Here is a 12,214-nt window from a genome sequence, read left to right as displayed (position 1 = left end):
CATAAATGCAACCTTTTAGTGAGCAATACGATGCATTAAGAATAAATATTGATATTTTCTTTGAGAAGTCAGATGGGTTGTGAATAGAGTGTGGATTGGCTGATCTTTGCGTACTATACAACATTGATTGGGGATCGTGAAGGCGAACTAGCAGAGATTAGGGGAAAGGTTTTCAATGTCTCTATAAGAGAGAAAGCTGAGAGTGTATGACAAATAAAGTAAGTTTATGAGGGTTAATGAGAATTGGAAAACGCGAGCAAGGAATACTCTTACAGATGGTGCAAAAAAAAAAAAAAAAAAAACCTGAAGAATTTATGTATGAAGTAGTAAATATTTTAGTTCACGGTGAGATGGGACAAGAGGCAAACCACAGAGTACGTGAAACAAGAAAGGAAGCAAGCCTTGACTGGCGCTAATACCTCAAAAGCTAAATATTGTTTCCACCATTTATTTCAGTCCTCTAATTAATCAATGTTAGCCTTTTTCTCGAAACTTTATAAAGTTCACAAGACTTACCTCATATTTTGAGAGGTAGGGCTCTCTCCATCCAGTCATGGTCATGGCAGTGTTGAGATCGAGGACAACGCGCACTGGCTGGAAAAGCTTCTGAGCAGCTACCGCAGCTGCGGCCGCTGTCACGTTTTGGCGACTGATTTTGCCCCCATATCCTCCTCCAATGCGTCTCAACTCCACGTTTACACTATAATACAATGACTAACCTACTCAACACACATCGTCAATATTGGTTCATGAATGTGAGCAAAGGCTCGAATTATGTATTTATTCTTTTGAATTGATATCCTGGGGTAAAGCAAGGCCATTTCTACCTCTTGATGTTTAGCACGCATGAACTGAAACCTAGATTTTGGAATGTTTCCATTTGAAAATAACAATCATCATAAAAATCATTCGGTGCAATTACCTGTGAGCTGGTACATTCAGCACGCTTGAGATTACAGCTTGTGTCTCGGTAGGCCATTGTGTTGTACAGAAAACATCATAACCATCCTCAATGGGAACAACTCTGCTTGCATATGCTTCTAAAGTTAGATGGAACTGTGTTCCTTGATGGAGTTCTCCTATCAGCTTGTGCTTGGAATCCTTAAAACCGCCTACATCAGTTGCAAAAAGTAATATCAAATTAGTCAGACAGACGTCTTTTTTAAGTGACAATAGTACTACCCTCAAGAAAAGATTCTTGAAGGAAATTCAGTTTGTCAGTTGTGAAAATGAAAAATACAAAGTACTCACTTTCAATGTCTCCAAAAACCTGTGGCTCCCTCTTGCCAGTTTTCAAGTTCTCGCATAATTCACTCCGGCCCTGTTTTAAGGCCTCTTCGATTGTAAGAATAGGTTTCTGTATATCTTCGTACTCAACCCTCACCAGCTTTGCAGCTCTTACTGCTGTGCCACGCGTGTCAGCAACGACAAGTCCTATTGGTTGTCCAGCATATCTCACCCGATCGCCAACAAAAACCTGCAAACCATAGAGCATAGGCTAAACCGTTCATACGCATCAGTACAGCCCAGATTCAATTATTATGTTGTAAATAGTCTCATGTCCCTTCACAATTTACGTGTTTTTTTTTTTTTCTTTTTTTAACTCAAGAACTTTCTAAAATCTCTTTGAATCAAATATTTTTGGTCATCCATTTTTACTTACAGGATCAGGAAACGGGCCTGCATTTTTGACGAAACTGTTTTCTCCTGGAATGTCGGCAGCTGCTATGAATATCTTCACGCCTGGAACAGCCTGTCGTTAGAAACAGTGAGTAAAAATTTTTATAATTTTTAACCAAAACTGAGACCTAGTAGGAATGAATTTTCGTATTGCTATGAAAAGACATTTGAATAATCAAGGAAATGATAAATACAGTAGGTCTTCTGGCCCACTTAATCTGTTTGTAAATTATGATCTAGAAGCGTAGATGTGTTCAATTTGTTTTACATATTGTGAGAATTTCAGTGCTGATATAGTTCATTATTCGCTGTTCGTAAATGTTAAATTGAAAATTCATGATGGGTAGTGCAATATGAGAGAATAATTTGTTTTCATGTTGGGGAGAAGGAAAGTTATAATTAAAAATCTGTATAGCACCACAGTTTACTAACACAGGATATGCCGTAGTTCAGAATTGTACTTTTATTCTATGTTATTAATCAGATTCATAATTTTGACATGCTTTAGATTAGCGACTTTTTTTAACAGCTTTGTTGCTAATTTAATGACGCTGGTAATATTAGATTTGACCATGTTTCCAGCCTCTCGATTCAAGATCCTACTACTGAATCAAACAAGTATAGACCCACATGAACAAGAGAGTCTGGAGCATTGGAAATGGGATATGAAATCTATGTCAAAGCCCAAGAGCTTGGACCTACGAGGCCATTCAGCACTGGAAAAGAAATTGAGAGTAAAGGAGGCTTTAAATGCGTAACAGGAGGAAAACCTCGCAATTGATTTATGAAACACTTTTTAGGAGAAGGTAGGAAGTAAGATGGAAGAAAGAGAATATGAATGAATGCGCTCTAAAAGGAACGAAAGGGGTTGCAGTTATGGACCGAAGGGACGCTGCAAAGAACCATAAGTAATGCCTTGAGAATTCTTGTTCATTGTTCGGCCAGTGTAAATTAAGCAGCTAATAAGCTTGAACTGATTACGATGACCCCCTTTTCTATTGAAACAGTTATTCCGTTTATGATCAACAGTTGGACAATCTTTCTCACGGTCCCATTTTCAAATGTCAAAAAAAAGAAGAAGAAGAAAAAAAAGAAGTCTTAAGTACGTAATGTTTCATTCTAACACTGGGGCAGTTTGTGAGGGGGGAAAGAAGTCGGAAAAGAAAGTGGTTTTTGAAAAGCAGGGCCCATACAAATTGAGGACGGGGTTGAAGCTTCGTTCTCACTTGTACCACGACATATAGATCTTTCAGAGGAAAGGTGATAACTATTAGTCATTAAATCAGATAGTAAGATTATATGAACCACCTATAAATATTTTTTTTTGGCTTATAATAACAATGACATTCTTTTCATCGAATTCTATTTAATTCATAATTACTATATTTTATATAGTCACAGACATACTCATTGTTACCCATTTTTAAATCACCAATATCAAAATCTCTTCAACTGATTAAAAGAGATTTCTCCTATTCGATAGAAAATCTGATTTGTCAGCAGGGCCTTTTTATTGTACTTTCCTTATAAGCAACAAATTATACCTCCTTAACATTTCTCTATATATTACTTGTATACTTTGCTGAAGGTCATGACAGAGATCTAAAATATGCACAATGTTGTCTTTTCTTTGATGAATATATTGCAGTCTTGAAGCAGGCCTTTACTACATTGATTTGTATTCATATTTTTTATTATGCCAGGTTTGGAATTTCACACATGGTTTTTATCACAAAAGTAGAATCTAAAGGTTGAAACCTAATAAAATTTGCATAAAAAAGTTAAACATCTGTAGGGTTGTGTGGAATATGACCTCGTATTCCACTTGACATACCATATTAAACATATGAGTGACTTGAAAGACTAATGGCCACGAAAATTTCAAGTATTACAAAGAAGTTACATGAACCAAGAAAATTTTAAAGGGATAAAAAAAAAAAATTCAGTTGCCTGAAAATAAGCTCTTTTGTCGGCAATAAAATGGAAGAAGAAGTATCTAATATTTTCTAACCCTCAAAACACAGCAACATGTTACTTACCAAAGCGTCTGCTGTATCGATGGATTTGATTTTGGCATTAGCAACTGTCGTCTGAACAAACGCTCCATGCAGCTCATTTGGTAAGTAGGGAATGTCATCCATGTACAAGGCTTCACCTGAAGAACATAGTTGAGAAAGTATTCAAATGGACCAGATACAAAAATTAACTGAATGGTACCACATATGGCATAATCAAGTGCACCTGTGCACTGCCAAGCTCAGAATATGCCATAAACCTTAATCTGTGATATGAATGCCACTTATATCAGAAAAGTTTAACCTACCTGAAATCTGAGTAGCTGATTCAATTTTCGGGAGGCCTTTTCCCACAGGCCATGTGTCTTCATTCATGTCAAAATCTTGTTGTCCTGTAGACAAAGGTCGCTCAATGACTGCGCCTGCGCTTATGATATCACTGCTAACTTTTGTCCCAAGAAAATGAACGATTGCCTAGATAGGAAAATCAGACCAAGTTATTGATGAACAGCGGTCAAAAAATGTGAATTTTAAACTAACGATATTTTTTCCATAATACTGCGTTATATTGCTTGTATGTTCTGATGAAATTCTGAAATAAGCCTAAATATTCATAAATATTGTATGCCACTGGTGACTTGGACTGTATGCATCGTTGTTATTTCACTTTCAAGTTACTTTAGAGCGTATGTGATCTATATATATACCCATATATTATATTATATACAAGACCTCTTTCAGAAATCAAATTATGTGCTTTCTTTTCAGTGAGATTGACCTTTTTTCCGATTTATACGTATTAAAATTCCTATAAATAAGTGTAGTGCAACATTACTTCGATAAGTAAGAGAAACCATTTTTTATACTTCCATTCGAAATTATCACAAAAAGCATTAAGCTCGTCGAAAAAATGTAGGATACAAACCTTGTACAGTAGACATCTTGCCAGTGATATTCTGTATTCTGGTGATGCATCCTGTTTTTGACTGTCGGGTTTCACTTCGTTTCCAAGTATGACTGCTGATTCCACTACAGTTGGTACATCTGTGAGTCTTCTGTTTAACAGGTAATTTTCAGTCTTTTTTGCATGCATCTGTATGTAAGAAAGATTTTTATCAGTAGGTATGAAATGTTATCTTCAGGTTAGAAATGTGGCAGATGAGACGAAGTGTAGATTCTGAGGTTATTTCTATCATTACCAATTTAAATTATCCAAGGTTGCGTAAAGGAGTTTATAAGAATATGTTGAAGGTTATTATGCCACACATTAGGTTTTGCCTAAGTTAGTACTACCTCAAACAAACATTTTCCTTTGGCAAAACCATGGCAAACTCATGGATACATACAAACGTTGGATTAATTCCTCCAAGTAAAATCGTTGGTGCTGCTGATACTCTGTACCCGTCTGCTTCATCTATTTCCATTTTGAAGCAGGCATTCACATAGGCATGGGCATTGACTGCTCGGGGAGTTATCTTGAATGTACAGAACTGAAAATCATAAAAGATGTGATTAAATAGTAAACTCGTAAATTACCTGAAGGAAACTGTTTCTGATTAAAGAAGATAGTAAGAAGAAGGGCTCTCAAGCTTTTCTCTAACGTCATGATGTCCATTTTTCTGAAACCTTCCTAGAAGGAACAGAAGTGGTTCTCGTAATGCCCAAGGTGCATAAGTTATAAGAGGAATTAATACCCTGCTAACATCTTAAGGATCTACCGAGTGTGTCCGTTCTCGTGGTATTCCTGGAGAATCCCCTTGATAACTAGTCCATCCATGCACCAACTCTCTTTTATCTGTCTGTCTGAGAGATAAAACACCACTTCTTGACTCCGTCGTATTCGTGTATTGAAGTCTGTCAATACCACGTTACAATAACAATACTATTATTGCTACTACTGTTGTTGTGTTTAATAATGATAATAATAACAATCCTTATTACATTAATAAAGTATTTCAATTATTTATAGAATATGTGGCATCCTTTAAAAACTAGTCTCAAGATACTAGATTAACATGTTAAAAGAGACTCACCTTTGTCTGATCAGGCATAGGTGGTAAAGTCATAGACACGATGATGTTCCTTGACATATCCATTTGCAAGAATCTTTCCAAAGAAACACTGACAGGTGTGAGTGAATTTTGGTTCTGGATCATGAGAGTAGCATCAGCTGCCAGCAGAGTCAGAAAGATGTCAGAGGGGAACTCCCGATGCTGGTGCTTCATCATGAGATTTCCTGCCCAGGAGCCCATCTGTCAAGGAGGTATTTAAATGGACATCAGAAAACATTCATTATAATTTTCATTTTTTGTATTAACAGATTGGTTACCTACATTGCATCAGGATGCAAGCAACAAGTGATAAAATAAGGGAGAAGTCGCTCATGATACAAATGTAATGCAATTGAATACTAACAAGATTATCGACTCTATAAAGACTTTTTTCACATTCTGGTTCTAGTGTGAGCAAAAATGGGTCACAATGAGGAGCTAAAGGTCAGCAGAGTAAGTGAGTGATTGCACCAATTACACAATTACATAACAGACATTTCTGGAAATTATTTCCAGTTATATAAATGTGTGGTGTGTTATGCTCAGGAATTGCCTTTCAGTGGCTGATATGAATTTAGATATACAACGGACAATATTTATTCTAAAAAATTTTGTAGAAATTTAATGTGAGATGTACTGGTGTGTGTTACAATAAACTCGTGGCCATTTTCATTATCCGACTGGGATGGATGAGTCCAATCAATTATAGTAATAATAATAATAATAATAATAATAATATTTTTTTTTTTTTTTTTTTTTTTTGCTCTATCACAGTCCTCCAATTCGACTGGGTGGTATCTATAGTGTGGGGTTCCGGGTTGCATCCTGCCTCCTTAGGAGTCCATCACTTTTCGTACTATGTGCGCCGTTTCTAGGATCACACTCTTCTGCATGAGTCCTGGAGCTACTTCAGCGTCTAGTTTTTCTAGATTCCTTTTCAGGGATCTTGGGATCGTGCCTAGTGCTCCTATGATTATGGGTACGATTTCCACTGGCATATCCCATATTCTTCTTATTTATATTTTCAGATCTTGATACTTATCCATTTTTTCCCTCTCTTTCTCTTCAACTCTGGTGTCCCATGGTATTGCGACATCAATGAGTGATACTTTCTTCTTGACTTTGTCAATCAACGTCACGTCAGTGCTATTTGCACGTATCACCCTATCCGTTCTGATACCATAGTCCCAGAGGATCTTTGCCTGATCGTTTTCTATCACTCCCTCGGATTGGTGCTCGTACCACTTATTACTACAAGGTAGCTGATGTTTCTTGCACAGGCTCCAATGGAGGGCTTTTGCTACTGAATCATGCCTCTTTTTGTACTGGTTCTGTGCAAGTGCCGGGCATTCGCTTGCTATGTGGTTTATGGTTTCATTTTTCTTATTGCACTTCCTACATATGGGAGAGATGTTATTATTATTATTATTATTATTATTATTATTATTATTATTATTATTATTATTATTATTATTATTATATTCTGTGAAAAAGGATGGCTGTATTCAACGAATTAATCTTGTTTAGGATTTTTATTTTTTTTTAAATTTTTCTAATTCTTTGCTTTTGTGGCTCCGATGCCAGACAATAAATGGCCGATGTTCACATTGGAAAAAGGACAGCTGGGATGCAGGACTAATTGTATTCAGGAATAAAATATTCAGAGGCGAAATCCGTGATTCGGGCAGGAGTCCGTCGTCTGGTGTTCGGGCTGGTATGAATCCATTGTCAGGTTCGGGCAGGGTTCTTCGTCTGGAATGCTGGTATTGCTGCTTCTTGGTACTGTCTACATGTTTCGACCACCTTCTTGGTCATCTTCAGGACGACTTCGTGGAGGAACTGGAGAAACAGGCTGAGTGTGGCATTATTTATAGCTGTGCGACATGGGGCTGAATTTTGAGAATTCATCCCCCTGTGTAGGACCGTTTCTCCAGTTCCTCTACGAACTCGTCCTGAAGAAGACCAGTGAGGGAATCGAAACATATAGATGGTACCAAGAAGCAGTAATTGCAGTCATACCCGCATTCCAAACAAAATTTCAGACGAAGAACCACGCCTAAACATAACCTTGGATTCATACTAGGCTGAATACCAGACGATTTCGCCCCTGAACATTTTATTCCTGAATAAAATGAGTCCTGCATCCAAGCTGTCCTTTTTCCAATATGAACATCACTGAGCTAGAAAAGCGAATAATTAGAAAAATAGAAAAAATCCTATACAAGATTAATTCGTTGAATACAGCCATCCATTTTAACAGAACTTCTTTGAAAGAGTGTCTACTCCCTGAATGATAATAATAATAATAATAAGAATTACTATTATTATTATTATTATTAGCCAAATTATAACCTTGCCTGCCCAACAGGTCAATAATTTCTGTTCACACAAAAAATCTTTGTTTCATGAAATTCAAAGCGACATTACCGACAGAATAGGGCACCAATATCAAAATACTTTGCATTGCATTTACTTACATTTCGGACCGACACATTGGCTACTCCCAACCAATGATCTTTTATTTGTTGGAGGTGTCTATAACCACTGAAGTTATTAGCCATGTGCTCAAACACTTCTGTGCATCGTGTCAGACTAACATTGGCCCCAAGTATCAGTGGAGATTGAAGATTCACAGCATATAATTCCTTCACACCACAGGTGCTAATGTAAGCTGAATATGGCCCATCTTCTTTATAAACACCTGCAGATAATCTTTGGTTAGGAACATCAGTGAATCGAGAAACATTTCTACAAATTTTATATCAAAACATCACTGAATTAAGCATAATGAAGTGGAATAAACTGTAATGTAATGAGAAATAAAACTTTCTACACATATGAAGTCTTCCCATATGGATGCAACAAAACCTGATATTTTACAAGTGGTATTTAAAACAATGAAAGATATTATTATTATGCTATCAACTTCTAAAGGGGAAAGTATAATATATATATATATATATATATATATATATATATATATAAATATATAATATATATATATATATATATATATATATATATACACACACACACACAAGGCCGGTGGATTGCATTTAGAACAAAGGACAGGAGTATGCATGTAAACTGAAAATGTGCATTGTAGACTTACATGTAAAGTAGGTGACCAGAATATTACTGAACTGCTTTACATCTTACCTTGGCCTGTGTTTCCCACAACAATGCGCACTTTTTCAGTAGAAGTCAGAGACTTCAGAATATTACTTATACCCTGAAATTTAGAAAACATGTTTTAGGAAATCCGTCTAAATTTTTAATGGATAACTTACACCAAGAGCAAGTCAATTTTATAAGTGCAGTTTCCTTAAACAACAGCATTTTGAATAAGTGCCACGTGATAAATCAAAACCTATGCAAATGTGAAAAATGTCAGACAAGCTTTCTGACAAAAACTGGGTTCTTGACATGATAGATTGACGCTAAACCAGAACAAATCCTTACCATTAGCGTAACTGGACGGAACCACTGAACACCATCGACTATCCACTTCAAGTCTTCTTCCAGGACTGGAATTGGTGTTTCATTTCCTTCAGTTTTCTCTCCTTCACACGATCCACTACAAGCACTTCCAGTTTTCGGACAAGTAGCCTTATAAGAATCCTGAGTAAGAAGAAGTAAAACTGGAATGAATAAGGAATGTGATGGCTGACGTGAAATAGTAGGTACTCAGTTTGCCTAGCATTAATGTTATTAGCTGGAAACCAGTCGTGTCATCATTAATATACCTTACACTGCTTGAACATAATAGTTCCCGGGAAAATAAAGACGTACAGGTAGGTTATTGCTTGTGGAGGTTTTTGAGGCTCTTGGAAATTGCAATTGTTACGAATTTCTGGATCATTCTTTTGATGTTTAATATTTCAAAAAGCAACTTTAATGTCTTAAGAAACATGCCTGCATGTTCTATGGCGATTTTTTTTTCTCATGATTTTTTATTACTTTAGTATAAAGAACTGTGTTTTCATTTGTTTTAAATTATAAAGATTAAGAAATATAACGTTAGAATCGTAAAAGTATGTCAGTGATTACAATTATACTCACACTGAAATTTTTTTTTTTTATACAAGGTAAACATTAAACAAATTAAATTCCCTACGCATTTATTATGAAATAATTTTGGAATACCCTTATAATAATCACCATAATGGTACAGAAATTAAAGGATATGAAAGTCTTTTGAAACCAAAATGCCTAATGACCAACTTGTTCTTAACACTGACCTCAATGTCAGCTAGCCTCTCTTTCAAGCAAGGATCTGCATCAACAGTGAAGGATTTAAAAGCATCCAGTATTGGTCGATAGCCAGTGCATCGGCATATATTTGCATCTAAAGATTTCTCAACCTGACTTGTAGTTAGGCTCATGGATGATTTCAACTGCCTGAAAAACAAAGTTTAGTAATAAATGATATATGTATCTGTCAAAATTAAATAAGTTACGAGGTTGTACTTTATATCGGCGTTTTACGAGAGCGCGGATCCCCGTGTTATAAGCGCGTCGCATTTTTCACGAAAGAGCGTTTCTCTCTCTCTCTCTCTCTCTCTCTCTCTCTCTCTCTCTCTCTCTCTCTCTCTCTCTCTCTCTCTCTCTCCATCAAAAGAACGGCTGAAAGTATCATAAGCGCGTTAGCCAGGCTTTGCCGTCTGCTGCCCCGTGCTCACTGCCAGTGCGACCAGCGATTAAAAAATCTTTCAAGATCCTGAAAAAAATAACTCTAAGCTTGAAATAGAAGTGTGAAAATCTCCGAAATCTTGAAAATTATGTACAGAAAGTCCTGAAACAGACAATCTAGGGAAAAATGAAAGCAGGTTTCGGTCAGACAGCTGCTTAGTGTTCTTGTCAAAACTTTCTTGTAAGATATGCGAGAGGGTTCCTTTAGAAGAACACAGTCATTGCTATGTTGCATGTTGCACAACATACAGCCAAAGGAAGCAACATATGCTGAAAGACAGATGAAGTCCATCATTAAACTTGCCCTGAACTTTCCTTCTTTAGTGTCTGAGCATCAGCTTGATGACTTACGGGAAGAATGGAGGACCCTTATTTGGGCAAAGGAGACTATGTATCCCATGCTTTCTCAGGAAGTACCTGAATTTTGGCATTGTTGAAGGAATTGATTAAATGGAAATGGTCTGTCCAAGTATAGTATAATGTCTGTCCTCATGTGTGGCCTTATATATTGCCTTACTCTTCAGCCTGTGTTGAAAGAATATTTTCCCAATTAAATCTGGCGAAGAGGAAACAAACGCCGCTCTTTTGATGGGATGTTGTGTCGCGCTTTTTGAACAGGGTTTCAATTCTGAATCCGCGCTTTCGTAATACGCCCCTGTATCCATGGTACTATTTGTTCATATTTATTCATTCGTGAATCATTTATTCATTAAATCATTGTACTAACTTATTGGAAAACCAAGTCCAGAATTATGTATGAGCACGTGTATATTTTTAAAAAAATCTCTCCAGAGAGCTTTCGGGAATCTGTTCGATTCCCCTTCTCATTCTCGGATTGAAAAGGAGAATCTAACAGATTCCCGAAAGCTCTGTTGAAATTTACTTTTGAAAATAGATACGTGTTCATGCAAAACTGAATTTGTTTCTCCCTTTCAAGACTCATGCTACTATGAGTAAGATTACAAATTTTTTAATTAACCATCAGCATTCCCTTACCTATTGTAGGCCTATAGCAAACTTAGATTTATGTACAAGTAGCAACAAAGTCTCACTGACTCTTGCGTCAGTCAGTGACGTAACCCTAACCTTGACAGACAGTTGAAATAGACGAGTGGGCAATGGGCCTGTTACAAAGACGCAGTTGTTGTAGATGTAAATACAATTCCCATTTTCCAGAACGCATGGTCAGGCGTAACATCAAAATAACGGTACATTTCACATTGATTTGGTAGAGAATGAATGCATAAGGTGAACGTAACTTACCCATACATCGTCATGATCATCCCGGGAGAACAGTAACCGCACTGAGTTCCATAAAAGCCTGCAAGAGCTTTCTGTAATGAGTGGTAGCCCTTATAGCGATTCCCGAGGTGCTCAATTGTCTCGATACTCCAGCTTGCGCATGCGTACACCAGTACCTGGCACTGTGTGACAAGAATAGCAATAATAAGAGTAGGCGATATACATACTTTTATACGAATTAAGTCAAAGTAATTTAGTTGTAATGAAAGTCCGTGTGGGACGTTTGTGTTTGTGACATATACTCATTCTATGCTGTTTTTCTTTATAGAATTTCTGCATGTCTATTCGGCTATTATTACTGGCTTTCTGATCTTTTAACTTTTCAAGGTCTATGCAAACACCATTTACACTTTATAGATATAACTGTCAAATGGTCCTGATTCAGGAATGTTCTCTAGCTGACAATTTTGATAAATAAAGTTTTTTATGTTTCAGCTCATAAGCGTCAGACGTTAGACACGGTAACATACACTA

General features: G+C 36.6%; 1 protein-coding gene across 4 annotated transcripts in view; it reads right to left on the bottom strand.

Annotated features, from left to right (window-relative positions):
* The window catches only part of LOC135216406 (uncharacterized), a 33,653-nt gene that overhangs the window by 8,786 nt on the left and 12,653 nt on the right, over window positions 1-12,214 (bottom strand). For all 4 annotated transcript variants that reach the window (XM_064251696.1, XM_064251697.1, XM_064251694.1 and 1 more), the window contains exons 4-17: window positions 11,702-11,862; window positions 9,988-10,147; window positions 9,209-9,367; window positions 8,906-8,978; window positions 8,224-8,447; window positions 5,729-5,947; window positions 5,042-5,185; window positions 4,621-4,788; window positions 4,004-4,169; window positions 3,720-3,835; window positions 1,664-1,753; window positions 1,252-1,477; window positions 923-1,112; window positions 517-700 (exon numbers count right to left, since the gene is read on the bottom strand). In XM_064251696.1, the coding sequence (XP_064107766.1) occupies window positions 517-700; window positions 923-1,112; window positions 1,252-1,477; window positions 1,664-1,753; window positions 3,720-3,835; window positions 4,004-4,169; window positions 4,621-4,788; window positions 5,042-5,185; window positions 5,729-5,947; window positions 8,224-8,447; window positions 8,906-8,978; window positions 9,209-9,367; window positions 9,988-10,147; window positions 11,702-11,862 (2,280 nt within the window). The remainder of the gene's footprint in view (window positions 1-516; window positions 701-922; window positions 1,113-1,251; window positions 1,478-1,663; window positions 1,754-3,719; window positions 3,836-4,003; window positions 4,170-4,620; window positions 4,789-5,041; window positions 5,186-5,728; window positions 5,948-8,223; window positions 8,448-8,905; window positions 8,979-9,208; window positions 9,368-9,987; window positions 10,148-11,701; window positions 11,863-12,214) is intronic.

The sequence above is a fragment of the Macrobrachium nipponense genome, chromosome 6, assembly GCF_015104395.2.
Source record: "Macrobrachium nipponense isolate FS-2020 chromosome 6, ASM1510439v2, whole genome shotgun sequence".
Classification (NCBI taxonomy): domain Eukaryota; kingdom Metazoa; phylum Arthropoda; class Malacostraca; order Decapoda; family Palaemonidae; genus Macrobrachium; species Macrobrachium nipponense.
The sequence above is the reverse complement of the archived record's forward strand: the minus strand, read 5'-3'. Positions and strand labels throughout refer to the sequence as shown.